This window comes from Xiphophorus hellerii, chromosome 12, assembly GCF_003331165.1.
Source record: "Xiphophorus hellerii strain 12219 chromosome 12, Xiphophorus_hellerii-4.1, whole genome shotgun sequence".
NCBI lineage: Eukaryota > Metazoa > Chordata > Actinopteri > Cyprinodontiformes > Poeciliidae > Xiphophorus > Xiphophorus hellerii.
Window position 1 is genome coordinate 18,516,298 of NC_045683.1, and position 27,015 is coordinate 18,543,312.

The following is a 27,015-nucleotide window of genomic DNA, read 5'->3' on the forward strand; positions in this document are numbered from 1 at the left end:
ATGGAGGACACGTACAATAACAGGACTTCTCTGGTTAAGGGAGCCAAGGACATGGTCAAGGAGGCCAAGCGGCACACAGCAAAGAAAGTCAACAAGGTGGTCGACCGTGCTGCGGAGGAGTACTCATCTCATCGCAACTACACGCGATTCCAGGACGAGGAGGACGAAGACGAGGATTTCTACCGCAACCAGAAAGGACACGAAGGAGAGAGTTACCGTGACAATGAGGAGGGCTCCAGCGATGCCACAGAGGGCCATGATGACGAGGATGAGATCTATGAGGGGGAGTACCAGGGGATCCCCTCAGCCGGAGACAAGAAGCATAAGGAAGGACAGGTGGCGCTGGGACAGCCAATGTCAGATGCAACGAGGGACCACAGTGAGCTGGAGCAGGAGAGGGAGGCAGATGAAGAGGAGCTGGCCCAGCAGTATGAGCTGATCATGCAGGAGTGTGGCCATGGGAGCTTCCAGTGGCAGCTGTTCTTTGTACTGGGACTGGCACTCATGTCAGATGGTGTGGAAGTGTTTGTGGTGGGATTTGTCCTGCCCAGTGCAGAGACAGACATGTGTGTCCCAAACTCCAGCTCAGGATGGCTAGGTAAGATCCCAGTTGGTGTTTAGATTTTGCTGTTGGTATATTCTACTGATATCATCCAGGAAGGCAGGCAAATGATCCACACTGTTAAAGTACTTATGGCACTAAATGTTTTTTTCACATTTTATCACCTTAGTGTCACAAAGAGCAATGTATATTATCGGAATTATGTATTAGACCAAAGCAAATTAGTGTTACTTGTTCCCTGAAAGGAAAATAACACATCGTCTCAAGCTTATTAAATTGAAATTTGAAATGTCTGATTTGCATTTGAGGTGGCAAACAACACTGCACCTGACCAGGAGGGATGTTTATACAGCTAGTATGATTATGAATCAGGGAAATGTGTTGCATTGATCCACACTGTTGCTGGAGCTCACAGGACAACGTCCACCTGACTGAAAACAATATCAGTGCAGGTTAAATGTCAACCCAGCTGAAGATTGGCTAGAATCCTAAATGTCGTGTTGGAAGTGTTTCAGTCCAATGGTCTCTGTGTGTTTTGTGTGTATGGGTTTCTGTGTGTGTGTGCAGCTTAAGAGACAAGCTGGTATTCCCTGTGTACTCTGTGAGTTGAAGTGGAGTTTCAGCGTTCCCAGTAGCTGCAGGTGTATAATCCATCACTGCAGAGCTGTTTACATGCATTTGACTTGCTGTGTCAGAACCAGAGTAGAGAGGACATTAAATCGGACTTACAGCCCTTAGATACTAACCGCTACAGCAAGGCATGACAATGCAAAACACCTGATGCAGACAGAGTCATGGAAACGTTGAAAATCTGAGTTACAGCCAGGAAATCTATCAAAGACGGGCATGCATACTCATATTTATTTTTATTGCTTACTCTTTTTTTAAGTCAGCTTAAAGAATTTGAACACAATTTTTTAGTGTTCAAAAGAGAAACAGAACAAACTGTCATGTTTTGAATTGAAGTGACAAATGTATCTGTGCAGCAACTTTATATTTTAAAAAGTGTCTTTTGAATTATTACTGTATACTCAATTCTTGTAGCAATATAAATCTAGTAGATATTCGTATTCTCTGCCTCCCCTTGTTTGTACCTCTCTCCTTTATCCCCTGTCATCCTCCATTCAGTGTGCCTCTCTTTTCATCTTCTGTTCTCACCCATCCTTCTCATCTTTTTTCCTCTGATTGCCCCCCTAGGCCCCTCCTCTAGTGATGATCACAGTAGGTGTGTGTGCGTGTGTGTATGCGTATGTACTCACATGATTGCTGTGACCTTGTTGCTACCCATTTTATGGCTAGTTTGTTGTGCAACTGTAGCATAGTTTAATCTGCTTCATATTTTGTGAGTGTTTTAAACATTGACAGTGAACAGCTAGTTATCTTCTATATCTGTGGGTGAACATACAAAATGAACAGATTTAAATGTTTCATCAAGTGGAAACACAAACCAAGCTAAACAGGAGTTCAAACAGTAGTTATAGTAGAGATAGTTTTCACCATCTCAAAGTTTGTTTTAGCAGTTGTATTACATGATGCTTGGTTTCCATGTACCGTTTAGCAGATTTAACATTTTGTTTTTGGCACGGTATGGAAAACAACAACAGAAAAATATGGAAGCAGTGTGAAATAAGTTTTGAAAAAGCAGCTCTTTTGTTTGATGCTTTGCAAGTCTTTTCTTCCATTAACATGTCCACCGTGTCGGTTTTAGATTTTCCATGATTTAGCGTGATTTTATTGAAGTGGAAGTACTGATTATATAATAGGAAAAAAAATAAGCCGTTTCTGCAGTGTTTGTTGCTCTGTGACTGAGGGCAGTCTGGACATTTCACTGACATGGAGGGATGGTATAAAAATACACAGGCAGAGAACTTGGTGATCAATAGACAAAGCACAACAGATAAGTCTGACACAATGTAAAAACAAATAAATATCATGATTTTGTTACATTTGATTTTTTATTCTTTTAATTTAAAGTCAACCTGTAACACTGGAATAATATTCAATATAAAGTACATACCAAAGGCATTTACCTCTTTGAACTCTTTCACATTTTGTTATGTTACAACCACAAATGTATTTTACTGGGACTTTATTGCAAAATGTTGCCTAAGTAGGAGGATAATTGAAAAAGCTCAATGTTTTTCAGGATTACATAGTTTGTATTTCGGGCTTGGAAAAGGAGGCAGATGAAAAGCTATTGTTGAAGAAAGCTACAGGAAATCCTGATGAGTGCTCTCAAATATAAGCATCACAAAAAAATGTGTTCTTTCTCATGCCATAAATGTCTTTTTATTTACTGAATACAGTTAGATCTTTTTTCAGAACTATAACAGTAGACTTGTTCCCAATAATACAAACATTTCCTGGGTTTTGCTGTGCAGCCTTTATTTCTGAATAACCTGGGTTCATGCGTTTCCAACATTTACGGTGACAGATGGAAATAAGGAAGTGGAATACCATGTGTTGGAGAGCAGGAGCGTGTCTGCATGTAGAGTTAGCTGTGAAGGTAATTGACCCATGCAAGTTTACCGCAGGCAAAAAAATTTTTCCTCTGCTTACCAAAACATTAATACATTTTAAAATAAATTAGTGACTAAAAGGCGAATTATATTTTCATTTTCTGGACAAAAGCAATACAGATATTGAGAAATGTACGTTTTGAAATGCTATGATTGACTCTATCTGCACTGGTGTCGTGTGAACCTCAGTTCACCATAAAACAGTCACGCAAGCACAAGGACTCAGCTAAAATAAAAGGGATAATTCACAAAAGCCTCTGCCGTTGGCTCAGAATGCATGATGGCATGGCAGGTTTGCAGGGGGTGGATGCTGTAAATACCATAAGCAAGAATTATGGATAAGGAAAGACATAGAAGGGAAGAAGAACCATATGCAGTGCAACACGTGAAAAAACGGGGAGGGATGTAACTGGAGAGAGCTATGAAGAGGAAGAGATTACCAACTCAGGAAGGAGTAATGGGGTAGGAGGTGTAGGCGGACTGAAACGATGAGGTGGAGACTGATAGTATGTAGTACACCAACCCAGTGAGGGAGAGGCTCAGCCATTATCTTTGACACAACAGACAAAGGGATTGCATCACCCTATCATTACTGTTTTCTTCTTGTAGGCTGACTTTTTCTTCCTGAGACTCCCCTCGGCTCATTTAGTTTCGCAAACTTGACTGTTTTTATTTCCTTTCATCTTTGTCTTGTGTAAGCTGACCTCGTGTACACTTTTTGTACTCTAACTTCTCTCTTTGGCTCCATTGCAACAGCACTCGTACTATTTTTCACTTTTCGTCCCAGTGTGAAGCCTGCTGGTTGAATGTGTGGAGCTGTGTGGCCCTGGTGCAGCTGAGCATGGCTAAACTGCAGTAAGATCCCAACATCGCTGCAGAGATTAGGCTGCTTGAGTAGTGCAGCTAGCTCTGGATTTTGTGTGCATGTGTGTTGAATTAAAGTCAAAGAAATATTATTTTTTTTATCTTCAGGGTGTTGGAGGGCTGGGCATAGAGAGGGTGTATGTGACGGGACTTAGTGTGGTATCTTAAAGAAGACAGCTGATGTCTCCAGCACCTTCTGCAACAATCCTCCTGGACAGATTTTGTGGCAACCCTGAGAGTGTGAAAATCCTTAAAATGAATTCCCATTTGACTATATTTGCGCCATTTCACATAAAAAAATATATTTTTAAAATTCTGACCTTTATTCTGAATATATTTATTTGATGAAAAAAATTACTTTATGTTAGAAAATAATTTTTATTTTTTATTTTTTTCCAAATCTCCAGTGGTGCAAATTTGCTTCCCTTAAAAAACCCTTTAAAATAAATCTAACTGAAAGAATTATACTTTAGTTTACTTTTAAAGTTGAGCAGAGTTTTGCGTATTTCAGTACTATTCAATAAATGTCTTTTTTCTTGGGGCAAAACTATGACATGACACATGAGGTCCATTTTTGCTAGCCACTCTTCAAAATTGGGAAGACAAGAGATCATGCAATTCAAGTGATGTGTGTTGATCTTCATGAGTTGATAAATGGTTACAATAAAATTGCTTCTTGCTTGGACTTTCCCATATAGACAGTCAAAGAGTGTATCTTTGATCCTATGGTCTTGAGAGCACCAGATCACAGGTGGTTCAGCACCACTAAATAAATCTCCTTTCATGATATTTCAGTCCCCAGACCCAAGTCTGGTCTGAGCCACAGCATCACAAAAGTAAACGAATTAGATTTTAGGAGTCCCTGCTTTGTAAAACGTAATTGTTTTATAGGTTGAATTAAAGAAGGTACAATCTTTAGGTGATATAACAAACTTTCACAGGACGACAATGTAAACAAATGTTAAGCCTTCCTGCAAAGCTTTATAATGGATTTCTGCCTCTGTCAAACTGCCTTATTTTTCTCATTTTTAACCATGCCTGTATTTGTATCTGGAGCCTTCTGCAATGACTGGCTGAACACTTCAGTTTTGCTTTACTGAAACAAAACTGGCAGGAGGGAGAAGGGATGAATCCCATCAAAGTGGCACGATGTAGTACAAATATGATTACATGCTGCTCAGCATAAAGGAGCCGCCGATGGTGCAAAAAGCAGAGAGGAAACTAAAGCAAATACTCTAAAACAGAGAGGAGATCAGAGGAGTGTAAACTCTGTAGAGACAAGAGAAATAAGTAAAAAACAAACTGGATGAAAGAGAAAGTGTAGAAATGGAACATAAAACAGAAAGACTGACAGATACAAGTACCAAGGCGATGCCACAGGGAGTACAACGTACAAAGTTATATGAATAAAACAGGATGGTTGTTTTTGTGTGGTGCTGAAACAGTTTGTGGTGCTATGAGTGAAGAGCATCAAAGCATGAAATCATAGAGGAGGTCGTGATGCAGCTCGGTGCTCTTTCGTCTCGGAGGGCTCCTTGGTGACGGAGCAGAAAACAACGAGCGAGGGTCTGCCCTCACCCTTCTGTCATGGTTGTGCATCTTTTGCTTCTGCCTGAGAAGTCTCCAGGCTCTGACAGACCATACGGGTCTCCACCTATAAAGTCAGGTGTGTATCTTAGGAGCAGCTTCATCAATGCAGAGATATCAAAATATTGAGCTTTAATCTATAAGCTTGTCTTTTGAAAAAGACAGCAACTAAAATTCACGAACTGTGTCAGCTGACTTCTGGCTGCATGCAGTCATCAATAACACGAATGTTGTGTTAATTTTGGGGTTCTGGTAAGTTTTTGAGGTTGAACTGAGAAAACATTATATAACTATTTGTTCCTAAGTGTTCAATTAATTAGAAATTGTCTCTAATCCACACATATTCAGCTCACATCCTCAAACAGATGCAGCAATGAACTGCAGCAATGTTTGATTAAATGTCTTTTTAGTTAGAGCCGGTTGAATTGGTTCATTTCCTTTACAAAGGTATTTCCATTTATTTTAATGTAAACTATCCAACGCCAGTTTTGAGGTGAATTTGGTATGATTACTTGTTTACCAAACACTTGTCTTCAAAATGACTTAAGGTGTCGCTCAGTTCACCTAGTAAAATGAACAGTTATTACAAGTTAATATAGATTAAGTTATCATCTACATATAGGAAAATATACAGACTCCGAAAATCTAGTGGAAGTTTAGGGGGAGATGGTGCATAATATCTTTGCAGGAGTCTCATAGAACACAAACTGAATTGTGTTAGAGGATGTCTGTGCTATTTTTGGATTATATTTCACTACAGTGCAGTAGTCTCCTCTTGGTTGGTGTCAGCCCTGCTGACAACATGCTGAAAGATACTGTGGAGCTCGACTGGGACAGAACATCAATAAATTCATTATGCAATTGAGTGTCCTGTGAGCAATGTACTTACAGCTCCACTGTTTGGAGGATTCTCAGGAGTCTAAAAGTGGCAGGAAATAGATCCTTTTTTTGGTCCACTCTGTACCTCCCTAAAATGTTCACTGAATGTTACATATTGTAAATATATGATTTTTTTAATCTCACGCAAGTCTGGTGCATCTACTGAAGAGGCCTGTTGTATTTGAAATTGAATTTATGTGGACTTCTAATGGGCAACTAGAAAGATGTCACATTTTTCAGCCAGCTCAGCTAAAAGACCTGCAGTAAAACTGTCAAAAAGGTGTCTGCTCTCAGCAGAGAATACACCTGCATGAATGAAGACTGAAAGTCGATGCTTTTTTCTCCTTAATACACTGCAATTACAGTTGCTTATAAATCAACTGCAAAGAAAAAAAAAATTGTCCAAATCAGATCTCTTGAAGTTGATGAATATTAACGAAGGTAAATGCATGTTAATGTTCATTTCTAAAATATAATGTTTCTTTCTGAAAATGAAGCATCTAAAATAGAGAGAAATGCAGCTGGTGATGCTCTTAGCAGCACAAAATCACACACAATAGCAACCGAAGCAGCACTATGGCCTTTTCTCCTCAGGGCAAATTCATGATGATCACTGAAAGAAATCAATGCTGTTTTGTTGGAGCATTGATCTTGTCAGTGATGACCAAGATTAAAAGAGAGCTGAGGGCTCTTTTGTTAAACTAACCTGGATTGTAGTTCACATTTCTCTTTTTATTGTTCAAAGTCTGTTTTTTTTTTGTCCTCTTCGTTCTGTATTTGTTGTCGCACAAGAAGATACAAACACCAGCACTTTTTTCTGTGTGTTTCTGAACAAATTTTAAATGAAAAAAAAAGCTTTGCAGAAATGGGTTTGTAGTAGAAGCAATCGTAACTCCAATACAGTACCTTGAAAAAGTATTCACCGGCCTTACAATTTGCCACATTTTGTTAAATAAAATTTTGTTCAATCAATATCCCTCAAGATGCATCAACCCAGCCTCTGAGTTTTGTTTGAGAACATTTGTGAACAGCAAAACTTCGAACCTATTGAGACAGGATTGTCCACCCAAACCAACAGACAAACACATAATATGAAGGAGCTGCAAAAATCCACAGCTCAGATGGGACAATCTGTTGAAAGGTTGCAAATGGGAGTGAAAGAAAAGTATTAGAAATCCTGTTTGCAGTTTGCTACCAGACTTGTGACACGTGGAAGAAGGTTTTATGTGAAAAACTAACTCTCCCCCTGGTGGAACATAGTGTTGGCAGCATCATGGTGTGGGGATGCTTTTCTTCAGCAGGAGGAGGAAAGATGGCCAGAGTTGATGGCTGAATGCAAATCCATAAAACGCCTCTGATTTGTATATGTGTATCCTTTTATATAGCACATCTTCAGCAACAAGGCAATACATAGTGCTTTACATGACTTAAAAGGAAATACAAACAAAATAACAAACCAAAGGAAAGAGCAAAAGAAGAAAAAGAATCTAATAATGTTGATCCAAACTATGTAAACTAGATACTCCTATTGCGAGTTGCTAGATAAGTATAAGCAAATGTTCTCTGGTCTAATTCCCTTTCTGGGTTGGAAGAAAAGGAATCTAAAAAGTAGTTGCTAAGGTAGATTTTCTGGATTCTAAGTTTGTTCTAATCCCTGTTCTGGGTTAGAACAGGGGTTACATAAGTAAGATACTTACTTACTTATGTAAGTAAGTATCCTCTGGACTTTCTGAGTGTGCTCTAAATTTGTAAAAGTAATGAGTACTCCACAGTTTCTAAGTGATAGTGTTCCTGCTCTGAAAGATTTTTTTCTGGATTCTAAGTTCGTTCTAATTCCTTTTCTGGATTCCAATAATAGGAGCCTCTCTGCATAATAATCTAAAAATTAATCTAAGAAGAATAATTTTACTTTCACAGTTGTTAGCCGCCTTCTGTTGGTCTTCCAAACAGAACTAAACGACTTTTGTGGTTGCAATGTGAAAAAGTGTAAAATGGGTCAAGAAACAAAAATATTTTCGTAATATTTAATATAATATATTGAATACATGACAGGTTATAATAACAAATATAATATAGTTCAATCTGTTAGTATATGCAGTGTGTAATTTGTAAAGGGAAATAAAAACGCTGCTTCGTTTGTTCTTTTTCTAGGCAGCATTGTGTACCTGGGAATGATGGTTGGAGCTTTCTTCTGGGGAGGAATGTCTGACAAAGTGGGCCGCAGACAGTGTCTCCTCATTTGCATGTCCACGAATGGCTTCTTTGCCTTCCTGTCATCTTTTGTCCAGGGATACGGACTCTTCCTTCTCTGCCGTGTAGTCGCTGGCTTCGGGTAAGTCTGATAATGTCAAGGTTAAGACGCAATCTTGTAAAGTAGTAGACGGCGACACTAAAGAAATCTGCTTCGACGTCAGTGGGGCAACTGGCAGCTCACTGATTTCAGTCAGTCAGAGATTTAATTTGTGAGACAAATAATTTAGATGTGGGCTTCCCAACTTTTCTTCATTCTTGCGTTCAAAAATATTCAGCAAGATTCCTTTGATTATACTTTCACTTCATTCCTTATTTTTGATCCTGTGAAACTTTGCTTCAATATTTATTGGTGTATCGTGTTTTTTTTTTAGTCTTAAACAATGTTTATTTCTCAGTCCGAGCCAACTATAAAGGGTGTCTTGCACTTACATCAGACACTTGACAGATTGTGATTTAATATCTTGGCAATATTGCTGTTTGTTACAGAGCTAATTCAGTATTTGCACCTGCATCATTCTCTCCAGAGACTCTCAGAGTTATTGAAACAGTGGCCAGAAGGAGATCTGTCCCTGAATGGAGGCACATTCATATTCAGGCTTGTTTTCTGCTATGTTATATGAAAACAGGCCAAACAGTTTCACAGAAAAAAAAGCAACACTACCAAAAATAATCTTTGCAATCTGACAAATTTGAATATCAATAAACATATCATAAAACAGATGAAGCCAGTGTTGTATTTGCTGATGCAAAGATCTGTGCAAACGATGCCTTTTCAGAATTTGAATATCAGGGACAAAGGAGACAATCTAAGTCCTATTATAAGAATATCCACATATACCACTATATCCCTACACAGCCTATGTTTTCATTAAATCTTAAGCAAAGCAATCAATGGTGGACCTACCTATTTAATCACTTTTTTGTTGCTAAACGAGTTATAGAAAGTATTCAGACAGCTTGAGTATTTCCAGTACTTTGGATTAATAGATGGACACAAAGTCTACATTACCATATGATGCCCTTTATTTTGTTGCACTTTTTAAAGTAAACCTAGTAATGAACACATCATTGCCATGTTTTAATGCTTAAAAAAGAAATGAAAGAGGGGTGCTAATTGCATTGTAAAACCTAGGTATTTTAGGGAAGTTCAACAATTTTTACTGATTGGTGCAAAGTCGCTCTTTCTAAAGGGATTTTTCTCTCATTCTTGCAGGATAGGAGGTGCCGTGCCCATTGTTTTCTCCTTCTTTGCTGAGGTGTTGTCCAGAGAGAAAAGAGGAGAACACCTCAGCTGGTTGTGTATGTTCTGGATGATTGGAGAGATCTATGCATCTGCCATGGCCTGGGCCATTATACCGCACTACGGTGAGTTCACAGGTCCACCCAAATAAAGGAGTCACTTATAGATGGAAAAAATAGCTTAAAATGAAATGGTTCTGTTAGTTTCTTTTAAAGACAATCAGCTCATTAATAGTAGAAAGCACCCAGACCTAATAAATAAAATAAAAGCTGAAGTATTCTGCCGGTTATGCTTTAAAAAAGCCTTGTTTTACAGATTGAGTGTAGCAGTACACAATTTAACTTAAGTGTCTGACTACAGTTACTCATCTGGCCCTGCTCTCTCCATAATTAAAGTTTGAGGTGTTTGTTTTCTCTGCCGTGTGAATCAATCAGCCTAAAAGCGCTCAGTGTCATCCAACTGGGAAAGTTGAGAGTCAGGAGAGAAATATGTGGAGGTTATTATAAAGACAGGCTGCAGGGGCTGCAGGGATGTCTGGAGATTCCAGTTTTAAATGTGAGGTCATTTCAGAATACGGCCATATTTCATTGAACCCTGGAGACTGCTGTTAACACTTTAACAATGATTATCATGTTTGTTAATCATTGTTGTTTCATGTTTGTTGGACAACTGTAAAAAATATGGGAAATTGTGGCAGTACAGAGAATGAGAATATTGTGCTACAAAGGTGTAAATGTGGCCTTGAAACCTTAATTTAATATGTAAAGTGGGGTGTGATAACATCAAATTCAGGATGCGATGAAAACAAACTTATTGATAAAGAATGCACTGTCCTGCCAGCTACTTTACATTTATTCGTCTTTCAGTTCTGAAGGAAGTTATTATTATTATTTTTTGCTTTGTGTTCTTTACTTCACTTAAATAAAATGTTTCAATGACTTAATTCAACTGTGCAATCCTGAAATTTTTTTTTATTGCAGTGCAAGGCAGTAAAATTAGTTAAAATGTTAAAATGTGTTTTGTACTTCAATGCCAGGAAAGTGAAAATTTTACACAAGAGCTCTGATAAGGAATACATGAGGATCATTCTAATACTCTAATACTTAACAGTTTTTGTTCTCCCAGTTAAAGGGAATAATATGATTTACCAATTTCTTCAAACAAACAAAGTTTCAGGTGATCCCAAAGGCTTGTTAGATCTTTAAATTTGATGCTATTAGATTAGAAAGCATATGGACCATGTTGAAGTCAAGGTGGCAGCATGTAGTAGTAGTTCTATTGCTTTCATTCTGCTTTATTCTTTTTAAAAGCTATCATTTATTCTTTTCTTGCTAACACATTGCAGCTTTTTTGATGATTATTTCTTCTTGTTTTGGATGTTGCATAGTTGAAAGGATTTTTACTTTTGGACAGCTGTTGTGATGCGTAGCCATAGCAGCAGGGTGTTTGTTTTACATTCAGGAGCAGCTGATTAACATTTCAAAAGATCAAATAAAATCTCAACTTCAGGTCTGTTGCAGTACTGACAAAAACAGGAGTTCCTACAGCTACAACGCTTTGGAGAATGTAGGATAATATGGGTTATAACAACGTTCAATTTCCCTTCGGGATTAATAAAGAATTTTTGAATTCAATTTGACATGAACTGTATTGCGTTTCCTGCACTGAATTATCCCCTCTATCATGTTTCAATAGGATGGCAGATGTTATTTTCTGGTGATTTTACAATTATCTCTTTGTGTAGAGCATGGTTTTCACACTAGAACAGGATGATTTAAAAAATGCTGTTCTGGATTTTGTTGAATTTAAATAGCAGAATAATAATAGCTAAAACAAATATTCTGTTGAAAGAAGGGATTAAAGAGTTTAGGTTGCACGTCACCTCATTAAGAGTTAACTAATAAATGCCGGTCTATCTCCCTCCACCACGTGTTGTTTTTATTTCTTGCCTGGTTTTAAACCTGCTGTTCCTTCCTTTTACTGGATCCTATCTCCTCCTGCTTTGTTCTCTCCACAGCTCCCCTCCTTTTATTACCACTCCTCTCTCCGTCTCTGCAGAGTGTTCTTCTTGATCAAGCATAATTAGATTTTTCTCCTTGCTCTAATAGGACAAAGCTACATCTAGAAGTGATTTATGACCAGCCTATGCTTTAGCCAACCTGTGACGTCACTCAGACAGAAGCGCAGTGTGTGTGTTGTGGGTATTTGTGTGCTCATGCACTGCTACACGTTGCAATGGGGGAGATTTTACGAGTACAGCAGACACACAGGTCTTTCTCTAGGAAAGTGAAAGAAATAAAATCTGACACTGGAAGAGGTCAGTTGAGTTAAAACACACACACACACACACCCCACACGCCCACGCCCACACGCACCGAGAGAGTGAGAGAGACCGAGAGGACCACTGATAGAGTTTTAGTTGAGGGCTTGTTTTATTACATGCTATTGCCTGAGCTCTGCTACATATTCTTTCATCAGGATGGGCAGAAGCACACTGATATAGAGTTAGTACGATAGCCCTCTAAAAACAGAACTTGACCCTGTCTTTAGGAGGTCACTGTGCTGTCAGATCTTTTGTTGTCATATTATAAGGATAGTAGTTGCATCACTGTGCTCTTATTCTTAACTCAGGTACTTACGTAGATTGTCTCTAAAGAATCTATGTATATTCTGATAGGTATAAAACTGCACACAAGTCAGTCGGCACTTGCAGTTTAGTTTTTTATTGTTGTTGTGTTAGTTAAAGAACGATCTACATTCTGTACCACCAATTTAAGGAGGCGTTTAAAATTTAACCCTGCCCCCAGTACATCCAGGCTCTAGCTTAAAGGCAAATAAAGTGAAACAAAACATTTTGCAAGGAATTCTAAAGACTAAAGATATACAGTATTTCCAAGCAACAAATTTAAAGGGTATGTCAGATGAAATATGAGGTGCAATGTGTAAACCATGACTGCCTCCTTCATGACTCTGCAAGGATAAGCTTGTTAGATAATGGAGGAATGGATGGATGGATGGATAAACCATGTTAGTGGTCTTCCATGCTCACTTTATCAATATTTTGCATGTTATAAGACTGATTGGAGCTTAATATAACCTATATGTTGAGAAACTGTCTAATAGCTAGCATGACAAGATTTAAATGGCCGGGCTTAATTTGGCTTTATTTTCAATTGCACATAAAGAACCTCATCAGATATTGTTGGAAATGTATTCGAACAAACACGTTATGAAAAAAACTGTGTTGGAATTTATTTTACATTATATATTATTCTCTCTTGACACAGCACTGCTCAAACTGGATGACAAAGTTTGGATCACCTGTAGAGGTGAGGAAAATAGTTTGACCTCATATAAGACCAAAGAAAAAGAGAAATTGAGAAGAAGCTCAGCAGATAGGAAGGTGTTCACATTGTTTTACGTGATATTTTAGGGGAAACTATAGGAATTCCAAGTATGAGCTACAATCTGAGTGGAATTGTGTGACTTAATTAAAAAACTTTATTAAGCAGGATCACACAGAAACTATTATCACTAAATACTTCATTTTAAATAACTCAGATCAGTATTAAGGGGGAAAATTAAGATAATTACATGCTGAGGATGGTGCAGAACACAACTTTGCTTGTATTTAATGCGTTGAATGAAATATGTGGACGAGAATATCAGCGTAGGACTCAAGCCTGGGGAAACCCTCCGGTGGAAGGTTGTAAATTGTAAGCCATGCCTCTTTGGTCCACCAATCACAGCAATGTGACATGAATATTTACACAACCTGCGATCCTCGGGTATGAAAAGGATCCACGAAAGGGGTATTCTTGATTGTGTTTTTATTGGGGAACCATGATATGAAACAAGCTTAAGATATTTATGCTTTACATGTATTTGAACCTCAGACAGTAAGCAGATATTTCCAAGTGTCAACTTTTTCTTCCAAGACATCAGGGCCCAAAAAGACGAGGTTTCAACATATCCCGAATACAACAAAGGTACTTTCTGCATGTCTATAAATTACATAAATCCAGTCCTACATATAGCAATTTTTTTTAAAACACCCCATTAAGCCTGTAGATGTAAACTTGAGACTGTAAAGAATGGATCCATCTGCCCATCTATCTGTTCATATTTAATTCAGCTATCCGTCTCAGCCTGAGACTCGGACATCCTCAGACAATTATGTGCCTAATTCCTATAATGAGATTTCCAATAGTATGAAGGGAACACTGTCCCTTGGTGGCAGGAAGTTGTACTATATTTCTGGAGATAGCTGAATCTGTTTCTTTATCTTAATCAGATATAAATATCAAAGAACTTAAAATGCTAAGCATGAAATTCTGTTGATGCAGTCAAAAATTGGTTTTGCCTGCATAGTTTTGGTGCAAGATTTACAAAAATAGATATTTTTTGTAGTTGTAGTATTTTATTTTCAATTCAAATGTACTACCTCTCCCTCAGGATACTGCTGCAGAAGTACCTCTATAAGAACGTATCTTGCATCTCCTTTAGTTTGCTTATTTTTATTTATATGTGAACAGAATCTGTGAAAAAAAATTTTTAAACTGTCAGCACATTCATCAAAAACTCTTGCAAATGGATAAAAATTTGCTTATGCTATTTGATGTGTTTTAGGGAATGAGGCAATAATGTACACTTTAATGAAAATTATTATGAGTGTACATTACCCTGTAGTTCGAGTACTAAAAATACTACCAAGCTATTAAACGAGCATAACATGCTAATGTCTTATTTATTTATTTTTTACTTTTGCAAGCCGTTTAGTTTTTACCTTGATAACAGTTGTTTTTAGCTGCTATCGGAGCTGGATTTTAACACACTGTGGGATTATTTCCAAACAGCCGTTTTCTGGCAGAACCATTAGCATTAACCCCCTCCCTACCCTGTGGCTCCCCTCCTACGCCTGTTGATGGATAATGGTGCCGCATTCCCTTTGGAGCTGTATCTCCATGAGCCACGATCTGTGGAGAGACGTGGGAGGTCACGACGAGGATGCGGGGCCCCGATTTTTCTGCATCCTGTGTAATTTTTTAAAAAAAGTGCAGTCACGAAGAGCACTCACAAAAGTCAGCGTGTGGCAGACTGTTCATGTTGAAGTTTATTCTTGCTGCTTTTAAACCTACTCACACATTTACAAGTCCATGGATAAAATGGGTTTCAGTGTACAAAACGCAACTAAAAATGTGTGACAAGGCAGCATATGTACAAACTTAAGGGCATTACTTTGTTTGTTGCACTTGCAAAGCTCCAAATTGTTACTAAACTGGAAAAGATGCAAATGTAAAATGGTTTCATAAAATATCCTACACTTTGTGAAGTGATTTTCACAATAGACATAAAAAACATGTCTTTGAAGTTGCACAAAAACTGAAAAACAATTTATGACTTGCATATACATCTATTTGTGTTTTCGTAGGTGGAGAGTTGACATGGCATTATGGTGTGTCAGTATAATCTCTATGCGGTTATCCATCTTATTTATTTCAGTTCTGGTATTCTCTGTTAGAGTGTAAACCCACACATTTACACGCACCAGTGTGTGTGCTTTTCCCCCTGCATGTTGCAATGATTAATGAGTCTGAGAGACTGCCTGTGGGCTGAGATCAGGTGCAACAAGATTTAACTCAGCAGAAAACACTCAATTCTATTCCTACGCATTCAATTAACCCGTCCCTGTGTGTGTGTGTTTTTTTTTACTTTTTCTCTGCTTACCCTGCAGACTCATTCATCTCTGAGTGTTCCCATCACTGTGCTTAGTCAGAGAGCTATCACGTAAATGTCATTTTTATTTCAAGTCATTTCTTTTCTCAGAATTAGACTGAAACTTGTACATGAGATGGTATTTACGTAGCACTTGGTTTCAGCACATAGTAAATATTTAAAATTGTTTTGTCATCTCCATACATACAAATTTTCACTCCCCTCACCTTTGCCAGGATCCCTAGTGGTCTTCTTTCCAAGTAGCCCATTGTTAGCTTTGATCCTAACTGCATTGTTAGTTGTTTTGAATAAAAGCATCTGCCAATAGCCTAAATATAAATATTTTAAACATCTTTATTTGAGTAATTTATGTTTACCTGTTTTATATCTAGAAAACTTTCTATGGCAAAATAATTACTTCCCAAATCCTAAATATGTGACAGAAAGACCCATTTGTACATTATGTTGTTTTATTTCTTTTCTGTTCAGCACTGCTGCCCACTGAGGGAACCTAAGGTTCTTTATTGATAAGACTCGATGAGATTTAAGGTAAATAAACTGATTTTGAAAATGACTCTTTCCTACAAACTGCAGGTTGGAGCTTCAGCATGGGGTCAGCATACCAGTTTCACAGCTGGAGGGTTTTTGTCGTCGTTTGCGCCTTGCCATGTGTGTGTGCTGTGGTGGCTCTTACCTTCATGCCGGAAAGCCCCAGATACTACCTGGAGGTAATGAGCCCTTTCTGGATAACTAAAAACCTATTATTGCTGGGCTGCATATACTTTGTTAGTCATTCCTAAAAAAAATGTTGTCCACAACTGTTTAAGGGTATAGATTTTTATAAATTTATAGATTTGACCAGACTAAAACAGTGTGACTCATGCACAACTGGCCTTCTGCATGTTTGGAAAACAAAAGCATCGAGATTTCTAACAGCTGGTTGTTCTGCTGGTGGATCACTATCCTGTGAAGCGAAGTTAGTCACCTCTGTCGTGAATCACCACTGACATATCAAAGGACCGACTTCATTTACAGTAATTGCTGATGTTAAGTGGTTGCTGGAAGACGCGTCCGGTAAATGTGTCTCGTCTTTGCTGTCACTCGTTTCTCTCTCCTTCCTGACAGGTTGGGAAGCACGACGAGGGCTGGATGATCCTCAAGCAGATCCACGACACCAACATGAGAGCACGTGGGCAGCCGGAGAAAGTCTTCACTGTGAGTGTTTGCTACGGATGTTTCACAGTCTCGGCTGGGTTTTTCCTATGCTTAAGGAAGCAAAGAGGCTTATTTTCTGCCACCACAGGGACAGGTTTGGATTCTTTCACTAGACAGGATCATGTCTGAATTACGACGGGGTCTAAGAGCCGTTTCTTGTCATTCAGACTTATTTGCTGCTTGGGCTGCACTTTGGGAAAGCTGCTTAGTCAAGACAAGTTTCTTGAATTAATTCTGCACTGCATATGCCTATTTTTGACTTCACTGATATTTCACATTGAGTCACATGGAAAGAAGAAATTATACTACATAATAAGCTCACAAATTGTCTAATTAGGTACAATAGTACTGTCCAGCACTCTACTGTCTAATTAGTACATTAGAAATTGGGAAAAATGTAAAATGTTTCACAAAAAACAATTTGCAACCATAGAATATGATCTATTTGTTGGGGTTTTCCAGAATAAACTGGAAAACCCCAAGTAGGATAATTTAAATGGGTGGTGTTGAGTTGCCTTTATCCCTCTTTACTCCGAAAACCCAAAATAAAACCCAGTTCAACCAATTCAGATTCAAATTTCACTACATGTTAACTTTTAGATGCCTTAATGGCTTAATGGCACCACATTACTTAACTGGTCTGCTTCACTTTCACAATCCAATCAGCACACTTAGATCAACTCTTGCTATTAGTGGCCCCACCCATCAAGGCTAAGCAGCAGATGTTGCAAAACTTTTTCTATGGTGGACTAAAAAATCAGAGCTTCACAAACTGCAGATCAATTTAAGTCTGCTAAAACAACATTCAATTTCAGTGGCTTTTAACTCGAGTTAAGTAGTTATGTGTGTGATTATACTGCAACTTTTATTGATTACTCAGATATTTCTTTTTGCTTAGTAGTTCAACATTTATTTTAAGCACATTAGTCAACATTTGTTATTTTTTAAATATGCTATATAAATTTATTGACTCAACATTATCATATCGGATCATATTGAAATAGTTGTTCTTGTAATACTTTAATGTTGAATTGCTGTGCGCCAATTATTAAAATATATTATAAGACATTTATGCACGTGAAAAATATAAAGACACAAACCTGAACTTAACTATTGTACTGTAAATATTTATGCTACTTTTTATTACTAATTCAACAGGTAAACAGGATAAAAATCCCTAGACAACTGGATGAGTTGGTTGAAATGGAATCAGAAACTGGAAACCCAGTTTCCAAATTTTTCTTCAGGATGAAAGCTGAAATACATGGGGTAAATATATTTGCTTTTCGTCCTCCTCTACTCTAATGACTTAATCACAATATGAATGTGAAACATAATCTGATTTTTTTTCTGTTTTGTTTTTAGATTTATCTAAACCTCATGAAGTGCTTCAAGTATCCTATGCAGGAAAACATGATGCGACTGGCTATAGTGTGGTTCACGCTGTCCTTCGGGTGAGGTGTTCTTCTGATCCAATCTTTGTTATAGATAAAAACACGTTTCTTTTGGGTCAGATAATAGCTCCAGGGCCACATCACAGTTCTGTCATCTTGATCTCTCTGCTGTTGAAAAGTTGAGCAGTCCAGACATGAATCATACTCCGCGTGATGATAAGGATCCACTGGAGAGGCGGAAAGACGAACAAATAAAAACCATGAAATCACTTTTTAAAAAATGGCGTCCACTGGTCTCCTACCACCTGATTGTTTTTATTTGTTTTTTTTTTAATCAGACTGTAGTCTAACCTCAACAATATTTGGTTTTACCTGATATTTGATGTGGAGCAAGACTATTGTCTTTATCATTGCAGGTATTATGGTCTGTCTGTTTGGTTCCCTGATGTCATCAAACACCTTCAGGCAGATGAATATGCTTCCAAAGTGCAGTTCCACAATAATGAACGCATTGAAGGCTTCACCTTTAACTTCACCCTGGAGAACCAGATCCACCGAAATGGCACATTTATTCATGACCAGTAAGATGTCTGCTCAACTACATGAGTAGTAGATTCAATATCTTTAAGAAGTGTCTATATTTAAGTATAACCATACTGTATGTCCTGTAAATTTAATTATATGTTAACCGCTGTACCAATGCTGATTCATTTATTCATAATATAATGGTTCTCATTTAGGTTTGTCAACATGAAGCTGAAATCCGTCACCTTCATTGACTCCACATTTCGTTACTGCACCTTTGATGATGTAACATCGGTGGGTTCCTTGTTCAAGAATTGCACATTTATTGACACTTTCTTCTTCAACACAGGTGAGAATTTTCCTTTAAACATAAAATGCTCTACAGACTGTGTCAAAATAAGATAAAACCGCACTTTACATGCACATGATACCACACCTCATGTCATAAAACTCATGACTGACACTATCACAGTTCTAAAAAAGTCTGTCCTGGTTTAAGAAGTTGCCTCTTTCAGGAAACATTTTGCATGTTTCAATAAAACAAGTCCAAAATGTTTTCTTTTCCATGCATCGCAGAAACATTGGTTCTTCAAAAAGGCTTTGCTGGAATCAAATTCAGACAAGGACTCAGTTTTTAACACATATATTTGCTATATTTGCTTCAACTGCAATATTCCTGCTAATGATAAAATAACTGCACTAAAATTAGCATTTGCACAAAAATGGGTTTCATGTTTTATCATCGCTTGTCAGATTACTAAGTATCCATAAGATTTGCTTTGCTTTGTTCTCTCTGCAGATATCGATGAATCTAAGCTGGTAGAGGGCACAGAGGTGATTAACAGCACTTTTACCCACAACAAGACTGGCTGCCAGATGACATTTGTTGATGACTACAGTGCCTACTGGGTTTACTTCATCAACTTTCTGGGAACACTGGCTGTTCTTCCTGGCAACATTGTGTCTGCTCTTCTGATGGACAAAATCGGGCGTTTGTCTATGTTAGGTAAAATAATGGGTTGGAAGTGTCATTGATTGGCCATTTTATTTAGCACAGTTGAAACCCGATATTTACATACACTGAATAATAAGACAAAATATTTTTTCACTCTGGTTTAAATCAACCCAAACTTATTTTTAAAAGTTGGCTAGGGTTGTCAAATATTAGTATATTTTCTAAATTCCAGAATAATGAGACTCATACTTTTATTCTTTCTTCAAATTCTAAATAATTTGGAGGAATTACCTTTTAAACTTTATGACTTGGATCCTCTGTCTTTGGAATCCGTCCTCAAGCTTCTCACTAGTTTACTGGAATTTTGGCAGATTAATGTTGCTGTTACTGGTCTGACCTGCCAGCAATTTTTCTATGGGACTAAGATCAGATCTTGTTGATGTCCACACCAAAATACAGACTTTGATGTCGTTAGGACACTTTGTAAAAGACTGTTTGGTCTGTTTGACCAAAGTTTAACCCACTGGATGATGTCTTGGCATGTTTTCTTTTTCAAATGTTGCTCTTTCCATGATGCTGCCACCCCTGAACTTTATAGCTGTGTTATTTTCAAGCATGCAAGCTTCATATTTTTTCTTAAAACTCCTGGCTTGTAGTTTCCAAACACTAAGTTTGTAGTTTCCAAACACTAAGTTTCATCAGAAAATTTAACATGCACTCAGGGACATTTGCTTATTATACTCAGGCTTTTCATCTCATGTTTGGAGTAATGACTTATTCCTCTTGGAGTGGCCTTTTCGTCCAGATCCTTAACTTAAAGACTTATAATACTGGGTCTAAAACAGGGTAGGTTTATTTGATTTAATCACATATATCTGTAAACTTTCTAGTTCTTATCTTTAGGTATTGACAGTTAAATACTAAACTGGCTGAGATTAAATAAAGTGCTTTTATCTGGTCACTTCTATCAGGTGGCTCCATGATCCTGTCTGGTATCAGCTGTTTCTTCTTGTGGTTTGGCACCAGTGAGTCCATGATGATTTTCATGTTGTGCCTTTACAACGGTCTGAGCATTTCGGCCTGGAACTCCCTCGATGTGGTCACTACAGAGTCTTTCCCCACTGTCAGGAGGTGAGGAGGAATGGTGACGCATTGGTGGACAGGCAGATTAATCAAAGATATTTTTTGATCCACTGACATTTCTGATTTTTTAAATTTTCCTTTTTACCTTTGTTTCCATTAACTCTCATTTTATTCCTGATGTTTCTCTCTGCAGAGGAACAGGCTTCGGTTTCTGTAACGCCTTGTGTAAGCTTGCTGCTGTCCTGGGGAACCTGATCTTTGGCTCGCTTGTTGGCATCACCAAGGCCGTCCCCATCCTCATGGCCTCTTCGGTGCTCGTGGGAGGGGGGCTGGTCGGACTTGCGGTTGCCTGACACTCGGTCAAATGTTCTTATGTAACTCCATCAACTTTGATAAGTCCTGTGAGTTCTCAAGAAGGCCAAAAGAGCTTTTCATAGGGAGTGCAAGTGGCTTGGTTTGCCCTGAGTGTGTTAATTTTAAGAAAAATTCAGGATTCTTTCCACATACTGTCATATTATAATAAACTTTATTTAGCTAATTGGAACTTACATGACAAACTAACACAAAGAGGAAATCTGAAAATTGTGGTCTTCATGATGATGTTTGTTTACTAATGTTCATAGAGGGCAAAACAGAGCAGTTGCATTTATTTGGAGATTAAATTACACACAGGTGGACTATATTTAGCAGTGTCTACAGTCAGCTGATTGCTCTGGATTGTATTAACAAGGATCAAAGAAAAGGAACTCTGTACTTCTCAGAATTTTGAAAATTTAGAAAAATCATCCATAATTTTGTCTTTCATTTTGACTATATTCTTCTTTGTGTTGGTCTATCGCACAAAAACCCAATACAAGCATTGACGTTTGTAAGGCAAAGCGAGTGGATATGAAGCACCATGTTGCAATGTTTGGATCTAGGTAGGAGCAAAGTGCAGATAACAGGAGGCAGCAGGTGGGGTGCAGAGGCTTTATTGCTAAATCCAAAAAGACTTGTTGGCAGGGAGCCAACCAGAGAGCTTGTGAAAGGAATCGCAGAATATCACAGAATGCAACAGAAGGATCCAGTGGAGACCCGATATGTACTGAGGAAGGAGTGCAGAATAATATGACCACCAGAAGAGGTAATCATGAGTAGGGACGGTTGGGTAAGCGAGGAAAATTAGGAGATATGCATCAGTTGAGCTGAGAGACAAGCCAAGGGAAGGAGGAGCATAAGTAAGGGAGAAAATCAAACTAAACGAGAAACGATTAGCTTTTATTAGCTGTTTTTAAAGGTAACAACAGCAACAAAAGGAACACTGATCTAAGGAACCCAGATCTAATACTCAAATAATAATAAACTAAGATGTAAAAGACACAGAATAAGGAAGACCAGATCTAAGTAAATATTAATGATTAAAACTGAAAACACAAATGAAGCTAAAAGTCCAAACAGCTACAGATCATTACAACATAAGGGAGTAAAAAGTTCTCTACTAAGCAAAAAGAAAAAACATGTTTTTTTGCTCTACCATAGAACTCAATTTGTCAACCACTGAAACAATTGTTAAAATGCAGATTTAAATCCATATTTGAATTCCAGTATAATTTTGAATGATCAAGAAAACAGTTAATTAGTCAGAATTTTTGAGTTGAAAGCTGCAATATTAAAATGCTTTTTGGTCATGATTTGAAAGAAGTGACACTTTCTGCACATCTCAGGTTTCCAGATATAAGGGGCATAGAAACAAAATGCTTCCCTATGTCTAGTTCTGGAAAAGTTGGTAGTAGTAACGTGACAAAATTTGAAAATGTCTAACATTTTTTTTTATACTTTAGCAATCTGCTGTACTTCTATTAAAGCCACTCACTAGTAAATCACATCTTCACAAACCCAGAATACTTATTTGAAGGTTAACATCTGCTCAGTTTTTTTTCTTTTGACTGATTGCAGCCTCCAGGTCCAGTCACAACCTTGCATAGAGACACCTCATGATGGAAGCTTGAGGCTTTTAATATTGATACAGTCTTATTAAGATAGGCCAGATGGGGAGAAAAGTGAAAAACAAGCTGTAATGAGCACAACCAAGCTGTTGTGTGACAACATGGGAGCTCCTGATCAGACAGAGAAGACTCATTGACACCTGGCTCACCTACAGCACTCACAGTCTGAGCACTGAACATTTGCGCAGAAAGTTGCTAGATACGTAAATAGTATTAGATGAGTAAACATCTTACATATTGACACATTTTTATTAATCTCTAAACCTGCACTACTTAATATTTTAGTGCATATTTGCTCAGACTAAACCAACGTTTGAGAGTAGATCATTTATTTAGGAAACCAAGCCATTTGCATAATCTCAACCTTGAATTGAAAAGTCTATAGTATAAATTATATTTTCTTGTACCATTAAATGTAATGTTAAATATGAGGATGACACCTTTATTACCTGGTGTGTGACAGTGTAAGCTGAAAAAGTAGTCGTTTTACTCCAGATATAGATATTTTACATTCTGTTTCAGAACTTTTTTGATGTACGTTTTGTGTTGAATCCTGTCTCTGTGACTGTTCCTGCCATTTTCTTAAAAAAAAAAAAAGATAAATACTGAATGGCCTTTTTTAGGATGTGCCTCTCTTTGACAGGATCAGTCTGCCCATAGTCTTGCACTTTCCAAAGGTTATAGGAATGAGAGAAATAAACCTGAGGGTAAATGGATATACTTTATTTATTTATTTATTTATTTATTTATTTATTTATTTATTTATATTCTGTCCCATACTGTCTTGGATTATTCAATTTCCGGTAATTTGCCAAAGTGTTAATACTCTGTGATAGACCAACGCCAAGTATTGCATAATTTTGAAGTAGATAGAAATTTAAAAATGATTTTCTTTAATTTATTTTAAAACATTTTGAAAAGTGTGACTTTCATGTATATAAAGTCATCTGGATCAATTCTTTGTAACTGCCAATCAATCTTTATTGACATGTCTCTTCCAGCTCTGCACCTCGAAGATCCTGTAATTAGCTCCATCCATTCTCCCATCAACACCGACTGGCTTTTATATCCCTGCTGAAGAAAAACCTCCCCAAACAATGACCCTACCACCACTATTTTTACGGTGGGCGTGGTTTATACAAATTGTAAATTTTCTGTTACCGTTAGTATTTTACTTGTAGGTCAAAAGGTTACATTATCATTTAGCTCTGATTTGTTTCTCCCCTGGTGCATTTTATTTTGTACACAATTCCCCCGCTGCCAGACGGTCTTGGTATGGTTCCAACACTGTACCAAGACTGTCTTGGAGCCGTCTTGGAGCGGTTCATTTGTTTTGTGAATGTGATCTGACCCCAAGTCGACACAGCTGCCACCTAGGCAGTCACTACAAGCCTGAGCAAAATGCCAGTCTGCTGTTTTTCATAGAGCATAGACCCCCATTCAACTTTAAGGATGTATCCTTAAAGTACATTTGAGAATAGGTATAAACAGACTCAACATTTTTGCCTAGTTTGTAACGACAATTTTTGTTTTGCTTTGATGGTGTGAAAAAAGAAACTAAACCACAAAATAATTACAAATAAAGTCGATGAATTTGGAATAAAAATATGAAAATTACAGGTGAGAAAACATCCTAAATTACACACACAGCTTGACTAATTTCAAATTGCCAAATTCAGGTGACTTCTTAAGGGTGTGGGTTTAACTGTGATTTATTGGTACCAGAGTAAAAGGGGCTGAATACAAAAGTATGGCACACTTCAAAATATTATTTGTAAAAACATTGTAAAAACGCATAATGATTTCTCCTCCACTTCAATTATTCAAGACTTTATGTTGGTTTATCACATAAAATCCCAATACAATCCAATGAGGTTTGTGTTTTTGATGTAACAAAATGTACAAATATTGCAAGGATGAATATTTTCACAAGGTACCTGTGTGTGTTATGTGTATGTTTGCAATTTCAAAACAAAAGTTGGTAATTTCAAGTAGATTGTTGTGACAGTTTCCTATAATGTGCTTTTAAAAAAGTAACACACTTGTTAAACTCATTATGTTACAATATTTTGTTCTGTTTCCTCAATTCTGAGACCTCCAATACACTGTTGAAGAGAAAATATGAACAGAGGTAACTTTAGGCTACGTTAAGGTCATGTTGCTATTTCCATAGTTTCATAACTCCAAAATTGTATTTTCTCACACACTGTTTCTCCTTTTGTTTGTAGGGGTAAACTGATATTCTCATTCTTTTCTTTCATTCTTGTTTGTTTAGTTTGTGCCTGTGTGTTTTCTGTATTACTCTATTTCCCCACATTTCTTTGTCTTTGTGGTATGTTGACTGTAGTTGTAGAATACTCTTCACTGAAGCCTTCTTACATAGGGCCACTTAAAAAAAAACAAAAACTCCCCTCAGGCCTCACTACTGTTTGTGCAACCTTCACATTTATCTCTATTTTGTAAAATGGGTTGAAAATATATACTGAAGTATTGTGCTGTTGCTCAGCCAATCGCTGTTGAACTCTTGGTTTAATTATTCTTGAACCAAGAGCATTGCAGTCAACAAAAATATAAATACAATGCAATCATTAATACCCAGCACTGCTGACTGCTATCTGTAGCATAAGTGTGAGACAGAGCGATCTGCCTGGTTGTGGATATATTAAAGGCTCAGTGGCAGATCAGGCGGATGGGATGGTTTGAGACAAATGATCTATTACCTGTCAGGACTGAAGGATTTGGTATAAAAGCTACATGTACTGTATTCGTGTGTGTGTGTACATAGATGACTGTATTGTAAGAAAGACAGAAACTGAGCAAACTGTGTTGGCGTGTGTGTGTGTGTGTCTATGTGGATGAATGAATGTAAATATTCTGTACATATCAAAGCTAATATATGTGAATTTCTGAGTTAAATGTGTGCAAGCTTCCTCTGATTCATTTTTCTCCTGGTAATAGTCCCTTTATTGTCCTGTATCTCTGTTGTACATCTATATGTGTGTGTGTGTCTTAGGCTTTCACCTGCTATTGCTCTGTGTGTGCGTGAGCAAACTTGCATGTTCGTAGGACCAACTCCAGGGTTCATTTCTTTTTACCTTTGTGATGTTGCTGTAAATTTTCCTGGCAGAAAGTGATGGCAACATTTTGAGTTTGTTGAGGAAAAATGTGAATGTATCTCTCTTGTAAGTTGTGTTGGTCCATTTTTACTTTTTTTTTTGAAGGTAGTCAAACGTATGTGGAGAATTAAGCCGTCAATCATATTGCAAAGGCAGCCAGAGGATGACTGAGATGTGTGTTCAGGTGTTTAAAAGTGTAAAAGAAATGTGAATAAATATTTGCCAAATAACTTCGCTGTGTACGATATGAGACACTGAGTCTGCTGTCTGGGCTGCTTTTGAACATATGCAGTATAATAAAAGTTATGTTCTCTTCCAAACCATGTTGTGCTTTCATTTTACTACCTTAACTTGGTAAATCATGATGACAACATAATATTTGTTTTGATATTTGTTGTGTTTTACTTTCACTTAGCCACTTACATTTTTCACCAATATGGAGTTCTGTTTGTAGTTTGCAGAAAACACACAATATAACTGACTAATACAGTTCCTTTGTTCAACTACTGATAGGTTTTGCACATGCAAACATGTAGAAAACCTTTCTCTAATTTTTTTTAAAACTGAAACTTGAGCGAGGTTTGTTGAAAGACTTCCTCATAAAAACCTGATTTTAAAATAAGCATTCAGATCTGAAAGTTATATCAAACTCGTACATTAAATTAAGAACTTTTATATGTGAACTGCCAGATGACAGAATGATGAGACATTTTAAAGTGTTATATTTTCTGTAATAGTGTCCATTAAGCTTGAATTATGCTGCCACCTACTGGATAAAAGTTGAGTAACTAAATACAGTTAATTGCAGCAATATATTCAATGTATTCCATTTATGTGCACTGTTTAGAAACAAATCCCTTGCACTGTCTTGTAAATACAGGTAAAGTGCATAACTCTTGAATCTTGAATCCAGCTTCATTCCCAGCTGCAAGTCTTATGTATAACTTTACCACTTTTGAAAACTTAGAGACTGAAATGTTCTAAATTTTTCCTTTTAAAATAGCTTGAGCTCAGTCACATTTAGTCACAGAGCATGAACAAATTCTCAGTTGGTTTATGTTTAGGATTGTTGTCCTAAGGTCAACCTCAGCCTCAACTAAAGTCATTTTAGGCATCTTACAAT

General features: G+C 37.4%; 1 protein-coding gene across 1 annotated transcript; it reads left to right on the top strand.

The window, feature by feature from the left end:
- sv2ca (synaptic vesicle glycoprotein 2Ca) lies at nt 1-26,212 on the top strand. The gene is made up of 12 exons (XM_032579210.1): nt 1-598; nt 8,563-8,743; nt 9,878-10,029; nt 16,214-16,347; nt 16,745-16,834; nt 17,993-18,103; nt 18,200-18,288; nt 18,645-18,809; nt 18,969-19,102; nt 19,553-19,759; nt 20,680-20,839; nt 20,985-26,212. The coding sequence occupies exons 1-12, from the start codon at nt 1-3 to the stop codon at nt 21,142-21,144; spliced, it is 2,181 nt and encodes a 726-aa protein (XP_032435101.1). The 3' UTR covers nt 21,145-26,212.
- The last annotated feature ends 803 nt before the right edge of the window (nt 26,213-27,015 follow it).

Coding starts and splice junctions, on each gene's coding strand:
- sv2ca (XM_032579210.1), top strand. CDS start 1: ATGGAGGACACGTACAATAACAGGACTTCTCTGGTTAAGGGAGCCAAG. Junction 18,289..18,644: donor TGGTTCACGCTGTCCTTCGG/GTGAGGTGTTCT, acceptor TTATCATTGCAG/GTATTATGGTCTGTCTGTTT. Junction 19,103..19,552: donor CACTTTCTTCTTCAACACAG/GTGAGAATTTTC, acceptor TTCTCTCTGCAG/ATATCGATGAATCTAAGCTG.